At 45.7% G+C, this 14,071-nt stretch overlaps 2 protein-coding genes across 3 annotated transcripts in view; both read right to left on the bottom strand.

Moving 5' to 3' along the window:
- The window catches only part of LOC148660433 (E3 ubiquitin-protein ligase TRIM39-like), a 182,698-nt gene that overhangs the window by 13,498 nt on the left and 155,129 nt on the right, over positions 1-14,071 (bottom strand). For both annotated transcript variants that reach the window (XM_088637797.1, XM_088637799.1), the window contains exons 2-4: positions 2,156-2,203; positions 1,732-1,911; positions 136-713 (exon numbers count right to left, since the gene is read on the bottom strand). In XM_088637797.1, coding sequence (XP_088493923.1) covers positions 136-711 — 576 coding nt within the window. In that variant the 5' untranslated portion in view covers positions 712-713; positions 1,732-1,911; positions 2,156-2,203. The remainder of the gene's footprint in view (positions 1-135; positions 714-1,731; positions 1,912-2,155; positions 2,204-14,071) is intronic.
- The window catches only part of LOC148660439 (butyrophilin subfamily 1 member A1-like), a gene marked incomplete at its 5' end in the record, with an annotated part of 84,762 nt that continues 77,189 nt past the window's right edge, over positions 6,499-14,071 (bottom strand). The window contains 3 exons of the mRNA XM_088637847.1: positions 6,499-8,668; positions 12,321-12,347; positions 13,482-13,511. Coding sequence (XP_088493973.1) covers positions 8,139-8,668; positions 12,321-12,347; positions 13,482-13,511 — 587 coding nt within the window. The remainder of the gene's footprint in view (positions 8,669-12,320; positions 12,348-13,481; positions 13,512-14,071) is intronic.

The raw sequence follows: 14,071 nt of genomic DNA, 5'->3' as shown, positions 1-14,071 counted from the left end.
CAGTATGAAATTAATGTCATTTCCATCCTTCAGTGGGAGCTCAATATGAATGGATGTTTGGATTATTGTCAAACACTGTAATTATAAAGTGGTATAGAAAAGTACAAGATATCAGAGTGAAATAAGAAAGGTCACCTTCTTCTCTGTCCACTCTGTCTCTACAGCGACAGTGCTGTGTGTCCTGTGGTCAGTCTCAATACACAGCACACAAACACAGGTCTGGTCAGTCCTGCAGAACAGCTCCAGGAGTCTCTCATGCTTCTCACACAGCCTGTCCTCAAGGCTTTTCACAGGCTCAATCAGTCTGTGCTTCTTCAATGTTGTAACTCTCAGATGAGGCTCCATGTGAGTCTCACAGTAAGAGGCCAGACAGACCAGACAGGATTTCACAGCCTTGAGTTTTCTCCCAGTGCAGTAATCACAGGACACTTCTCCAGGTTTAGCACAAAGTCCTTCATCACTGCTGACTCTGGTCCTCTTGAACTGCTCAGTGATTTCTGCCAGGCTTCTGTTCACACGGAGATCTGGTCTTATAGAAAATGTCTCCTTACACATTGGACACTGACACACATCACTGCTGTCCCAGTATCCTCTAATACAGGCCAGGCAGAAGCTGTGTCCACATGGAATGGACACTGGGCTGGTGAATGTGTCCAGACAGATAGAGCACAGGAACTGCTCTTCAGACAGGACACTGCTGGGTGAGGCCATTCCTGAGCAGAAACAGAGTCGATCAGAGAAGATCAGCACCTTCTCAATACAACACAAACAGTACAGAGCTGATCTGGAGAGGCAGGACACCAAAATATAAAGTTGAACTAGTTCAATTTTGCTGGTTAAAAAAGAAATCAAGAACAAACAAATCTCTCCCAGTTCCCCAGGAGAAATACTCTGAGCCTCCACTAGCAGATGAACCTTATTTAACAGGGTGAGGCTGCAGGTTCTGTAACCTGACGCTGCAAGAATAGATTAATTTATGGATCCACAATAGGTAACACATTAAACACAAAACACAGTTAAAAACCTGAACCTTGCGAGAGAGAGCTTGCTATTCTGTGTTTTTTAGGGAAAAAGGGTTTCCTGGGTAAAGATACCTGGGTTAGAGATGTATTTCCTGCTTAGCGTGCAGTTTTAGAATCGGGAGATAGCCTGCTATTTATTATGTGGCAGCTGGGGTGCAGAGAGAGAGATTTAACTGCAGGTTTTATATCATTCAGTTGGAAGGCAGCTGATCTCTTATTTGGCATCTGTAGGCTTTCAGAGTTTAATAGAAACCTGGGGGATTTCTGGGTGATGAGGATGTTAGGCCTCTGAAAAGCCTTGTCTGTAAATACTGCACATAGTGTACCTTGTGTGTTGTATGTTTGGTTGTGTGTACTGTACATAGAGTATCTTGTGTGTTGTATGTTTTGTTGTGTGTAGTTTATTGTTATCATTAATAAACATTTGTCTAACCAAGTTCTAATACTCTTTTCACCAAACCTGTGCCAGGGAATAAAGAATTCATGTGCCTCTAATTACACCAGCCGCTCAGGTAGATTCTGGAGAATCATTTACATTCAGCCTCTCAGTCAGTTCCTTATATTCACCAGTTTCGTTCCCCCATTGGCAACAATTCTGTACAAGCTGCACACAGACAGAGCCCAGGAGCTGGGCTCAGGGCTCCAGTGCTGGAAGGCTGCAGTGTTAAACACTGTGACACTGCTCTGTCCAGCAGCACTTACTACTGACCTGAATTCAACCTGCAGCACAAGGTCCAGAAACACACAGCGTCCTGGACAGCAACACTCACAGCAGGTTCACACCCACCTGTCTCTTTCCTGGCAGGATGATAATTACAGTCCAGATCGTGGAGAAAACGTTTATATTTCTAGTTTTCACGGAAGTTGCTCACAGAGAGATGCCGTTCAACTACAGGAAACACAAAGTGAAAGAGAAACCTTCAGGAAAGACAGGAAATATATTTATCTGTTTGTCTGCAGTCAGATCCGATACGTTGAAATAAAGGAGAAAACTCAAACATTTGACACCATCAGGTTATGATTCACATCAATAAGTCGTCTGTTTAGTGACTAACTGTCTGAGTGTACAGGACAGCAGCTGACCCTGCAGCACACTGTGCTGTTAACTGCTCGGAGACAGACAGGATACTTACACACTGGACAACCTGCTCCTGCTGCTCTGAGCTCCTCTCTCTCTTGTTCTGAAAGAAATATCTGAGTATCTGAGGCCTCTTAATAACTAGGTTTGAAAAACGATCTGTTCACCTCAACTCTTACACCCTGTTTACCAGAGTAATGAAATATTTTCACTTTCTGTTCTCAGTGAAACACAGAGAGGAGTGCAGGAGAGGATTCTGGGAAACTGGGCTGTGGTCCATCAGTATACCACCCTGGAGCCCCTCTCTCCTTGTCCACAGACTGTGAGACGGCAGCTCCTCTCTCCCTGAAAGGAGCCTCACAGACAAGATGAGTTCACTTCAGCTCAGCTGCCTGTGAGACAGTGAGAGGGGCTCCTGTTGGGCCTGTGTGTGACCATGAGCCAATATTACTGCCTGCTCATGGGGACACCTGCTGAATGAGGCCCATCTGATCCGAGTGAGTCTTCTGCTCTGTGATGAAGAGGGATTTGAAGTGAGGGAGAGGAGCTGTCAGGATACCCTGCTCCTCTGCGCTGATTCATCCACTGGGAAGAGCAAAGGTTTCTGTCTCCATCTCGGGTCCAGCAGGAAGGAACAGGAGTGTTTTTGCTAGAGGGCTGGTCTGTCTTCCAGGCCTGTGGGAGTCCGAAATCCAGGGCTGCTTGAGGAGATACAGCTTCGATTCTGGGCAGATGGCTGTGTGGTGGCTCATTTCTCAGGCCCCATGAAAGGCTCCCAGTGTGCTGCAGGGAGCAGAGGGGCTGTTCAAGCAGGACTGAGCTGAGGCACTGCTGCTGCAGGAGTGAGGCAGCGGCGTATCGTCTCCCCACAGCTGAGAGAGACAGGGAGCACAGGCTGAGTCCACAGGCCCCTGGTCTCCCATCCGCACAGACAGGAGCTCTCTCAGCACGAGGGGAGAGGAGCCAGCAGACCTGCGCTGCCATGTCAGGGACATGAGAGCTGTTCACACACAGGCTGCACCCGGTCAGCTGGGACAGCCAGTGAAGATCTGGTGCTCAGTGAAGAGTGAGAGTGAAGAGTGGAGATGCAGTGGAAACGTGAGGAGAGAGAAGTGGGAGACACAGAGTGAACTGGATTGAATCCTCAAGTGTCCAGAGAGGGAAGAGTTAGGGAGAAGAGTCAAGAGAAGAGCAGAAGAGGAAGAGGAGGACTGTGCAGTCTTTTCTGACACCAGTGAGTGAGGACAGGGATACAGGAGGGGATCCTGAAGACAACAGGACAGATCACTTCAACCCAAAGAACGAATGTGACTCCTTCTGTCTCCCACTCCTCCACAGTCCACACCCACCTCAACACTACCAGCAGGACCAGTTTAACTGCACTGGCCTTTCTGGTCCCTGTCTTCGTTAAAATGACCTCATGGGAAAGAGCTGGTGGAAACAGAGGAGATCAGTGATGCTCTCCTGAACTCGTCTCTATCTAGAGACTGTAAGATAAATGACCAGAGAACCTGCAGACATATTGGTGTAAAAACCCAGGAGCTCAGCTGCATTTGTCTTGATTTCAGTGTGAAAGTGACCCCAGACCATTTCAGGTGACAGATTCTGGAGTTTCAGTGTCACAGTGAAGGACATCGTCATCCTACAGACCTGAATCACAGCACAGGGCCCAGTTCACAGCTTGTCTGAATACTGGTCCAGACGCAATGGTGGTCAGGGAGATCTGAGGTCATTTCCACAGGCTGGTCCAACTGATCAAACATCCTGACCTGTTTCATTAAAGTGTTGTATAAATAAAAAATAATTAATGTTAAATTTCAGTAAGTTAATATTTAAATAATATAAACTTATAGTTAGTATTTATTCATATTTATAAAATTATTTTAATTAAAAAATATTGTTTAATATAAAATTACAAATACAAGAAATGTCTCACATTTACATGAGAGGGGTGCGATCCCCCATTAACATCATGTCTCCTTCCTGATGTCCTCCTACAGTAAGCTCTGTGTGTCCCTGTGTGCGTCAGTGATCTGTAACACACAGCTGGTGTTGAGCTCTTACAGTTTCTATCGTCCAGTTTGACCCAGATAGGCTGTAAACTCCTGGGTCACCTGGCTCCAGTCCTCTGTCTTGTTACAGGTTCGGTTGGATAAACAGCCCAACCAACACCCTTCTGTCCAGCGTGTCTTTCTGAAGAAATGTCTCCAATGTTGTACTGATCCAGCTCATCCTTCCCCAGCCATGATCCAGTAACTCCTATAACGTCACAGCTCCTCAGTACTGATGGACTCCTGATGAGCTCTTGCTCTCTATTGCTGATGCTGTAAGAACTGAGATATAAAAGATGTTTATTAGTGCTGCCCAGGGCTTTCCTGACTCCCCAGTTTTGCCCTGTTGGGAGCCCCCTGCTCCCCATTTCCCCACTTTAAATAGGTCCTGTCAGCACCCAGACCCCACTGTCCCTCCACACTGGGCAGCCACACAAGGAGAAAACTGGTTAGACTGGTTGTGGAGGCCTCCATCAGGCCAGTGGTGCTTTTGACAGAGCGGAGTGGCTGGGAGGGGAGGAGGTGGGTATCAGTGTCCTGGGCGTCCACCAGGGGCTCGTATGGGGCTGAAGAAAGACACATCCAGCCCCTGCAGGCAGCCTGCAGCCCAGCAGCTCCCTGAGCCTGCAGGCAGGGGAGAAGGCTGCTGTGGGATCAGACCAGACTGGAACCTGTTGGTCTGAATGTGTGGGATTGGAGGAAAACCAGACGGAGCAAAGTACACAAAAATATGGGACTGAAGTGTGTTTCTGTCTCCTAAAGACTTGAGGCTGGAGCTGAACTCACACTTCAGCAGCACACTGAGCCAAAGCACAAGGCCAGAGCTCCACTGGAGGGGCTTCATAATAAGACAGAGGCCTGGAGTGGCCCAGTGGTGCCCAAGATACAAATATTGAGCTCACATGTCTGAATACTTATTCAATCAGCTTACAGCATCACATGCACTTCTCTTCAGACATTGCTGACATTTACTGCAGCTTTTCTTAGACGTCCTCAGCTTGTGGGTTCAGAATCACAGAATCACACAGAATGGGACTCAATAGGAAAGGCGTGAACTCTTCTGTGGGGCTGTGTTATACTCACACTGTACTCAATACAAGAACAGCACTTCCCCAGCTGGGCAGACCAGCTGCACTGAGATTAGTGGCTTCAGCTGTCCTGACACTACAGGCTGTTTAGCTCAATTCTCTGTATGGAGCACCTGTGTTGCAATAATTGATCAATTATTAGATAATTGGAGATGTTCTGAGAGCCACGTGGTTTTAATTTAGTTTGGTATATAAAGGGATTCATGAGGGTGGCTGGTGTTTGGTGGGTTTTCAGTATTTATTTTGTGTTTTAGTTGGATAGAAGAGTTTGTTAAAGTTTCTTATTTTGTATTTCTGTTCCTTATTGGTCTTCTGGGCCACCCAAGGAGAGGCAGATCTGTCATAATCTGTTTCGGATCTGTTTCTAGTTCTCTAGAAAACCTGGCTTTTTATCAGATATTCTGTACTGTCCAGTGCACAGTGGGATCAGCTGACCGGGCCCTGTCCAGTGCACAGTGGGATCAGCTGACTGGGCCCTGTCCAGTGTCCAGTGTCCAGTGTCCAGTGTCCAGTGTCCAGTGTCCAGTGTCCAGTGTCCAGTGTGATCAGCCAACGGGGCCCTGTCCAGTGTTCAGTGAGATGGGTTGCTCAGAGCCCTCAGGCAGTGAAGGTCACAGCTCTCCTCCTGTTGATGCTGGAGCTCTGGTAGGGGGCTGTGCTGCCTGTGACACTGTGACCCCAACGTGGGAGTGTTGGGGAGTCCGTCTACGCTCCCTCACTCACCCTTGTCTGAACCCCATCGTTATCACCCCAGATTACAGCAGGTGGGTTTCTAAACCAAATAGCGATGTACTATGTAAATAATCCATTTAAATTGTATTCATTTAGATTTAGATTTAATTTAGAATCTGATGGTTTCTGCCATAGCACCTTGGTAATGACACTGTTGGATCACATCAGCTTTAAACATGTCTCTACACTGACCGCCCATGATGCTGGGAGAGTATCTTACAGAATCTAATGGCATCGTCAGAAACCAATAAAAACATTATTGTACAGTACCAAGCTGCTGAAGACACTTCAAAACAGCGTACTATAAAACAGGTAGGTGTTAGCCCTAGAAAATATGGCAATAAGGGGCAAGCACAAAGCAAATTATGGGTGAGGGATTTGAGTGACAGCAATGATGCTTTTTTGTTTCTTGACTAAATGTAATAGAAACTTTCTAAATTGCGTTCATTGCTTCCAATACAATGAAAGGGAAATGACTGATGTTGCTACATGGGTACAGTATGTCACTGAGGAAGGAAAACAACAGATCGGAGCAGAAGGAAAAAGGTCTTTATTAAACAATAGCAGCTTAGAGGATGCAGAAGTGTTTTGGGTTACTAAAAGCACTCAGATGATAAATATCTGATGGTATCATGTTGTATTCAAGGTATGAGGATATATTATACATAGGAACAAGTCACAGGTTTATTCCGTGCTGAAAAAAAGAAGAAAGAGAACACAACGTTTCGGCCGTGGAGCCTTCTTCAGGTGTCGGTTCAGTTCAGTTCACACCTGAAGAAGGCTCCACTGCCGAAACGTTGTTCTCTTTCTTCTTTTTTTCAGCATGGAATAAACCTGTGACTTGTTCCTTTGCAGCCTGCGCATGCTGATGCAGCTGCCCACCTACAGTATATTATACGTAAGCTATTGACACAACTCTTTCATTGAGCAATAATTCTGTCTTCTACTTGATGAAAAGTTTTTATTAAAACTAAAGAGGAATATATGATACTGTGTATAAAGACTCCCAGGTGTCTTCAGGCAGTGAAGGTCACAGCTCTCCTCCTGTTGATGCTGGAGCTCTGGTAGGGGGCTGTGCTGCCTGTGACACTGTGACCCCAACGTGGGAGTGTTGGGGAGTCTCTCTACACTCCCTCACTCACCCTTGTCTGAACCCCATCGTTATCACCCCAGATTACAGCAGGTGGGTTTCTAAACCAAATAGTGATGTAAATAATCCCTTCAGACTCTGGAGAAGGAAAAGATTGAGGGACACCAGGCCTGCTATTGCTGTATTAGAGCAGCAGCAGTTTGTATTTCAGTATCTAAAACCTAATAGACTCTTTCTGAAGTAATGAAAATAAAGCTGTTTTGTACTTCTTAAAAAACTAAATCTAAAATTATCTGAATTAGACACTAAGTCTAGTTCCATTCGAGTAGCCTCCAGAGGTACAAGAGACACTGTCCATCTTGACTCCTGTCCAGCTTCTTCCCACTGGGACCAGGCTGTGTGTCAGGACACTGTGTCCTGTGAGGACTGAGGGTCACACTGACTGCACTACTGCTGCCCTCTTTCACACTCACAGTGGACAAGAGCAGCTCTGTGTTTGGTACAAACAGCTTGAACAGAAATTCAAAATCACTTCAAACATGAGAATATATAAGAAGACAAGAAGATCAGGAAGGGTGTAATAGAGAGGCTCACAGTTGCCTCATCAGTCCTTCTTGATTTCCAGTAACTAATTGATCTGAGGGTCTCATCCAGCTACCTCTTCAAGAAGCCAGGGTATCAGATCCAGCTACAGAACTGTGAAGCATGTTCCATCCACCTGCCACCCTCGCAGTAAAGTATCTCCTGAGTGATGGATGACTAATTAATCCAGGTAATACTGTTTCCCCAAGCAGAGTCCAGGTGGGTCAGGGTGCAGACAGGGAGGGAACAGGATCAGTCAGGATACAGGGGCATTCAGGCAGACTGGGAGCAGAAGGAAGGCTGGGAAATGCTGGCTAGTGGCTGGGCAGGACAGGGACTGGTGACGCAGTGCTGGACTGCAGAGGAGAGACTGAACAGGTTTAAATACCCCACAGCTCCTGATGCAGACTGATGTCTCAGTCCAGTCAGGCACTGTGGTAATATTATACTGAGACAGAGAGCTGGGAGGAGTCAGCCTGTGTTCATGAGTCATGGTCAATCTCCACAGCTGACAGCAGGCAGCAACACAAGATCTTTATCTGAATCCAGGGTCCGGAAGACAGGATAGATCTTCTCCCCCTGATTGAAGACCATGTCAGTGAAGGTGTAGATGTGAGCTCTGGACTCCACTGTGTAAAAGGAGACCTTCCTCTCCTCAATATCCACACACACCCCCAGCCTCCTGGGCCGCAGACTGAAGGGGAGATCAGTCTCAGGGTCAGTGAGAGCAGAGAAATCAGTAGGGTCAGAGTCCAGACACCAGTAACCCTGCTGAGGAGAGATGCTGACGACTCCTTTCCTCTCTGCTGACTCTCTGCTCACTCCTATGATCCACCTTTCATTCACTTCCACCTCCCAGTAGTGTCTCCCTGCGATGAAGCCCTCCCTGCTCACAACACAGGACCAGTAACTAAATCTGTGTGGATTGGCAGGAAGACTCTTCCTCAGTCCATCTCTCACTCTCTTCCCATCCTCAGACAGGGAGAGATCACAGTGAGCTGTATCAGGGTCCAGAATCACGTCAGCTGTGGGAATAAAACAGGAAACATCACAAGAGTCTCCTGTCATTATATGACAATTAAAGTCAAATTGTGCTTGTGAAATGTGTTTGACCCCACTGTTGTCCATAGATCCTTCTCTGTGGTCAAGAGGTCAATAAACCAGTATTCTTCTGTTGGGCTTCACAAGCCTCAGTTTAGAACAAAATCACAGTTTTGTTGATCCTGTTCAATTGTCTTTAAGACTTCCAGGTTTTAAACATTTATAAAAGACACCTGACTGTGTTTCTGGACAAAGAGCTCCTGTTGCCCTCTACTGGACAGGAATGGACACTGCAGTCTGGCCCTGAAGCTGACAAGACAACATCTTCCCCTGATCTTTCACACTTATTCTGTGTAGAACAGGACACTGTGTCCATCACTGACCTATTCCACAGGAGAGTCTGTCAGTGTGAAGCACCGATACTCTATATATCACCTCTGTCCTGGAATGAGGAGTCTGATATCACAGGTAAACACCCCACACTCACCCTGCTTAACCAGTGAAATATTGACAGACCAGCGACAGTCTTTAATTAAACACACCACTGGTCACTTACTGACCAGGACCATATGAACACCAGCTGGGCTGAAGAGAAAGAGCCCAAAGATATTACCCCTGTCCAGGAAGAGGAGCCCTACAGCCCCAGTAAATACCCCTCCTACACTGACCATGGGCTGCTGACCCCACTGTCCTGGGAGCGCAGGACCCTACTGCCCCTTACTTTCACAGTGGTGACATGTGTGAGTGAATGTCTTATTTTGACAGGAAACAGAATATTTTAATTCACCTGCTCTAGAAAAGTTCAAACTTAAATATCTCCCAACTACAATAATGGACTATTATATTCTTACACATCCATCTACAGACACTGTGTCACACTGAGTGAGAAAAAGACTGCTCTGTTCTGGAAACACAGAAGCTAAATTTAAACCCTATGCTTCTGAAGACACCCCGAAATCTCAGGTAAGTACCTTAACATTCACTGACGATGGTGATTAATGAATTGATGTTTGTTGTGTCAAACACACCACTGAGCCTGTTCTTGAACCCAGATCACTGCAGCCTGTCTCAGAAGTGAACACAGCTCTCAGATTAATTCCCCAGCACGGGAAACAGACTCCTTCCTGACACATAAACACCCCCAACACCCTCGTCTCACCCCAACACCCTCTCACCCTGACAGATAAGACACCCGACAGCAGAAGAGAAACAGTCCAGCGAGTCTCTTCCTGACTGGATCGGACTGTAAATCATGACGCTTTATCGATTCCTAACAGTCTTGCATTTAACTGTCTCAGTTTTGCAATTGTTACAGAAAATTAAACCCACTTCATCACCACAATAAAATACTAACTATATTCTAACTATAATAAAACTATATTCTGTTTTGTCCCCCAGGAAGGCTGGAAGCTCCTGTCTCTATTCTTTCATTACAGGTGGTGTAATAGCTCACCCTGGAGATTCCAGCAGTTACTGTACCTTGTAGCCTCAGTGGTCAATACTGTATAAATAAGCTGAATCCAAGCTGAAGTACAGAGTCAGACTCCCAGCAGGAGTGAGAGGAGGACTGATAAAGAAATCTGGCCTCTGATCTCTGAGACAAACTCACTCTAGAGGACCTCCAGGCCACCATCCTGAACCTTCAAGTCAGTGTGGAGCCCTGATTTATTCCATCCACACTGAGAGTCTCAGCCCTTCACCTCCAGATCAGTTCCCCTGTGTCTGGGACTCTGGACTGGGGCAGGGGCACAGGACTGTGAGAAGGGACGAGCTGGAGCTGTCAGACAGGCTGGGATGTACTGTGTCTAGAGTGTTCGTAAAGTGTTGTAATTTAACCTCGTATGGGTCTCAGAGGTCTATGTAGCCTCCTTGTCACTGCAACAGGACCTGATGACGGCAGTATTGTGCCATAATCATAGTCAAAGAGACAGCAGTTTATTATAAGACTATCCCTCCACCTGATTCCTCCTGATACTCTACAACCATCCAATGTGATGCCACAAGGAGCTGAGCCTGAAGTGGTGGTGTATCCACCAGATCATCATAGCATACTGTAGGTGGAAGTTAATTCCTCTGCACTTAATAGGACGGCTGACTGGGGACACTGGCTGTGGAGTAGCAGCTGCTCCTCTCAAGCTCAGGCATGTGTCACCCAAGAAGTGAGAAGACCAGGACAAAGGCTGTGTGACATTACAGTGTGGAAATGTTTGAGCTGTGTGAGCGCTGGTAAGCTGCTACCAGCCGGGCTTCATATTTAAGTTGTTACAGCTCAGCTGGACACAGCCGAGGGCACGACTGGCCTGAACCCAAGTGTATACGACAGAAGAAGGACGGAAAGTCCTGAAGAGACCCGACCGGCTGGGGTCGGAGCTCTCTGGTACGGAGGGAAAGCGGATAGATGACTGAGTGCGTGTAGAAGAGTTGATTACTGAGCGGTGGGGTTTAGAAATGCATAAAAATGCATTTTTAGGTGTAATAAGGAGTTTATACACCCCGAGCCAACCATACTATCCCTCTCTGTGAAGTTCTCAGAAGGACTGCACTTGATGAAACTGCCAGCTCACACCTTAGACTGACATTAGCTGTCAACTGATCACAGATGCTTGTCTGTTTGGCCTTGTATCTGGACCAAAGGCACAGACTCACCCTCAGACTTACCAACATTACCTCAGCCAAAAGGCACGCAGACATCACGGTCAAGGAGCCTACGCTTTCATCCACAGTTGCCTCTAGTTGATCCCTCAGACTTACCAACATTACCTCAGCCACAAGGCAACACAGACAGCATTTATACAAGTGGGGGAAACGTGAATCTGTTCTTTTCTACTAAAAGATCTCTAGTAGTCTAGTGTGTCTAGTTTAAAAATATGACATGTCTATCTTAGTTATGTGGATCTGACAGACTGAAAACCAAATGAAATACAAATTATTACGTTAGTACGCATATTGTGCATTATTACAGTGGCTTGATTAGGCGTACCTCTGTTTTGAGATCCTTCACTTTTTTCTGCGCTTCAGAAACATCACATACTCAATTATGACTGGCCATTTTTTGACTGGGCTTGGATTAGGAGCATCCTTTCATTAGGATAACTGTCCTCAATATTATAAATGAATCCTTGAGCACTGGCATTGTACCAACGGTCCTCAAAACTGCTGCCATTACCCCCATGCCAAAAAAGCCTAACATGGCTCTGGAGAATCTAAACAAATTTCGCCCCATCTCCAGCTCACCCTCTCTTGAAAAAATTCTAGAACGTGCTGTCACACTTCAGTTACATAACCACCTCATGACAAATAACTCTCCAACCCCTCCAATCTGTCTTGGGGTGATATTCAATTCTGGCTTAGCATTCGACCCACATGTGCAGCATATTGTCAAAACATATTTTTTTTCACCTCAGAAATATCGCTAGACTACGCCCTATGCTATCACTGTGGCTGAAAAGCTGATCAACACATTGAACAGTTAAACCGGAGAGTCCTGCTGTTAGTCCGATGTTTATTAGAACCAGTTTAAAGAATGCACAGACATAATATGCTGTCATTTAAAGTAAATTGCAGCTGTCTTTTAGAGATTCAATAACAGTTTGTACCTCCACGTGGTGCCTACCTACCTTAACCCGGTGAACCTACCTTGATGAGGAATGGGCCCGTCCGCTCCTGTAAAGAGGAAGGAAGAGGATTGTTACTGGAAGTGCAGGGAGTTGTTGGAGCAGAGTGGGACCTGATCAGGCTGAGAGCCGTCCTGCTCAGGAGGCTCATCTTTTTGACTGGATAGTCTGGGACTGAAGCTGTAGGTCCCGTACTCACTGCTGGGACAGGAGTCTAACTGGGAGGCACCCCCAGCCTTTAGAAAGACAGGGAGAGCCTGATGAGGGTGGGTTTGTAGTGCAGAGACACAGTCAGTGCTCTGGTTGTGGGGTCAGTCAGCCAGCCCCCAGTCTTATCAGACATCAGGAGACTAGAAGAGAGCTTGGGCCAGGACTGCAGAGAAACAGCAACAAGACCAAGGAGTGTTTGGTTCGATTATGCAATCTCCTGTGCTTGTTTTGTCTGATCAGTACAGTCTGGTGTGTTGAAAAGGCCTGTTAGCACTGTAAATGAGTCATGTCTGCTCCCATGAGGTTCACCAGCACTAGTCTTCCAGATGTGAAGAGGTTACAGGTCAGCAAACTGACAAGGATCAGACATTCTGTTTTAATTAATATGACAGGTTTGACATTATACCATTTATTACAGAGATCTTCATCAGTCTGAACAAATACCTGTGAGTCACTAGGAGTAAACTTGTTAATGTGAAAATTGCTTGAATACAGCAATTTTAGACAACAGTCCCTACAGGAAGCTAGAGACAATATCAAGAAGATGGAACTGCACATCACAACAAATTAGTACAATAAACTACACTCAACACTTTACGGAACAGTAAACTTGAAATTGTCCTGGAATACCACTGCAGCCAACAGAGCGTCTGTTAGATTTTCCAATCAACCAGTTGCTGACAGGTGATCAGTTCCACCTGTGCGAATTTAATCTCCACACCTTTCTCATCTGTACCTGGTGTTATAAGACCAGCTTCTGCACCAGTATCTCGGTGTTCCCTGTGTGTTTCCCTCTGAGTTCTGACTGCACATTCCTTGACCTTGTTTATGGATTTTCATTTAGCCCACTGCCTCTGATCGCTGTCTCAGCAGGTAAGAGCCATGGTATTACTGTACATAAACTACACGCAGCTCAGAGCAGCAAGCTCCAGTTAAACACAGACTGTGAGTGGACTCCCTGTGCAGCACTTACCCAGGTCTCGAAGCAGCACTAAAGTATTACCTGCAAAGAATGAAACATTTATCAGACAAGGCAGTGTCATTACAGAGATCAGTGACAATGGAACTGGAGTAATATAATAAATAAAATATATAATAATAGGGTAATAATAATAAAAGCAGCTTAACCAACAAAATAAAAAGTACTGAAACCTAATGTACCCATTCTTAGGAAACTGTTTGCATCAGGATTGACTCATTGTGCCCACCTTAAGTATTAGGACAGTGAAGTCAAAATTGGTATTCTTATTGTATGTTCAAGAGATTTGCATTTGAAATGAAAAAATGAAACTGAGGCAAAAGTACAGTATGGCACCTTTTAGTTCTGTGCATATACTGTATGCTTTAACATTTTGGAATAATAACACTTATGTTCAATCCACCCCTGTTTTAGGTGATATCTCAAATCTCAAATGAAAATTGCTTTGAACCTATATTGAATTTATTTAAATCTGAAATTAAATCTGTTTGAGTAATCAGGAGAAACTGTACTGTATGTCTCCACTTTAGGAACTGGTGTACTGTAGCTGGTCTAATATCCCACATATGCTGAGACAACAGCCC

This window comes from Lepisosteus platostomus, chromosome 6 (genome assembly GCF_059453375.1).
Source record: "Lepisosteus platostomus isolate fLepPlt1 chromosome 6, fLepPlt1.hap1, whole genome shotgun sequence".
Lineage (NCBI taxonomy): Eukaryota > Metazoa > Chordata > Actinopteri > Semionotiformes > Lepisosteidae > Lepisosteus > Lepisosteus platostomus.
Note: the sequence above shows the minus strand (reverse complement) of the source record. Positions and strands in the feature narration are given on the sequence as shown.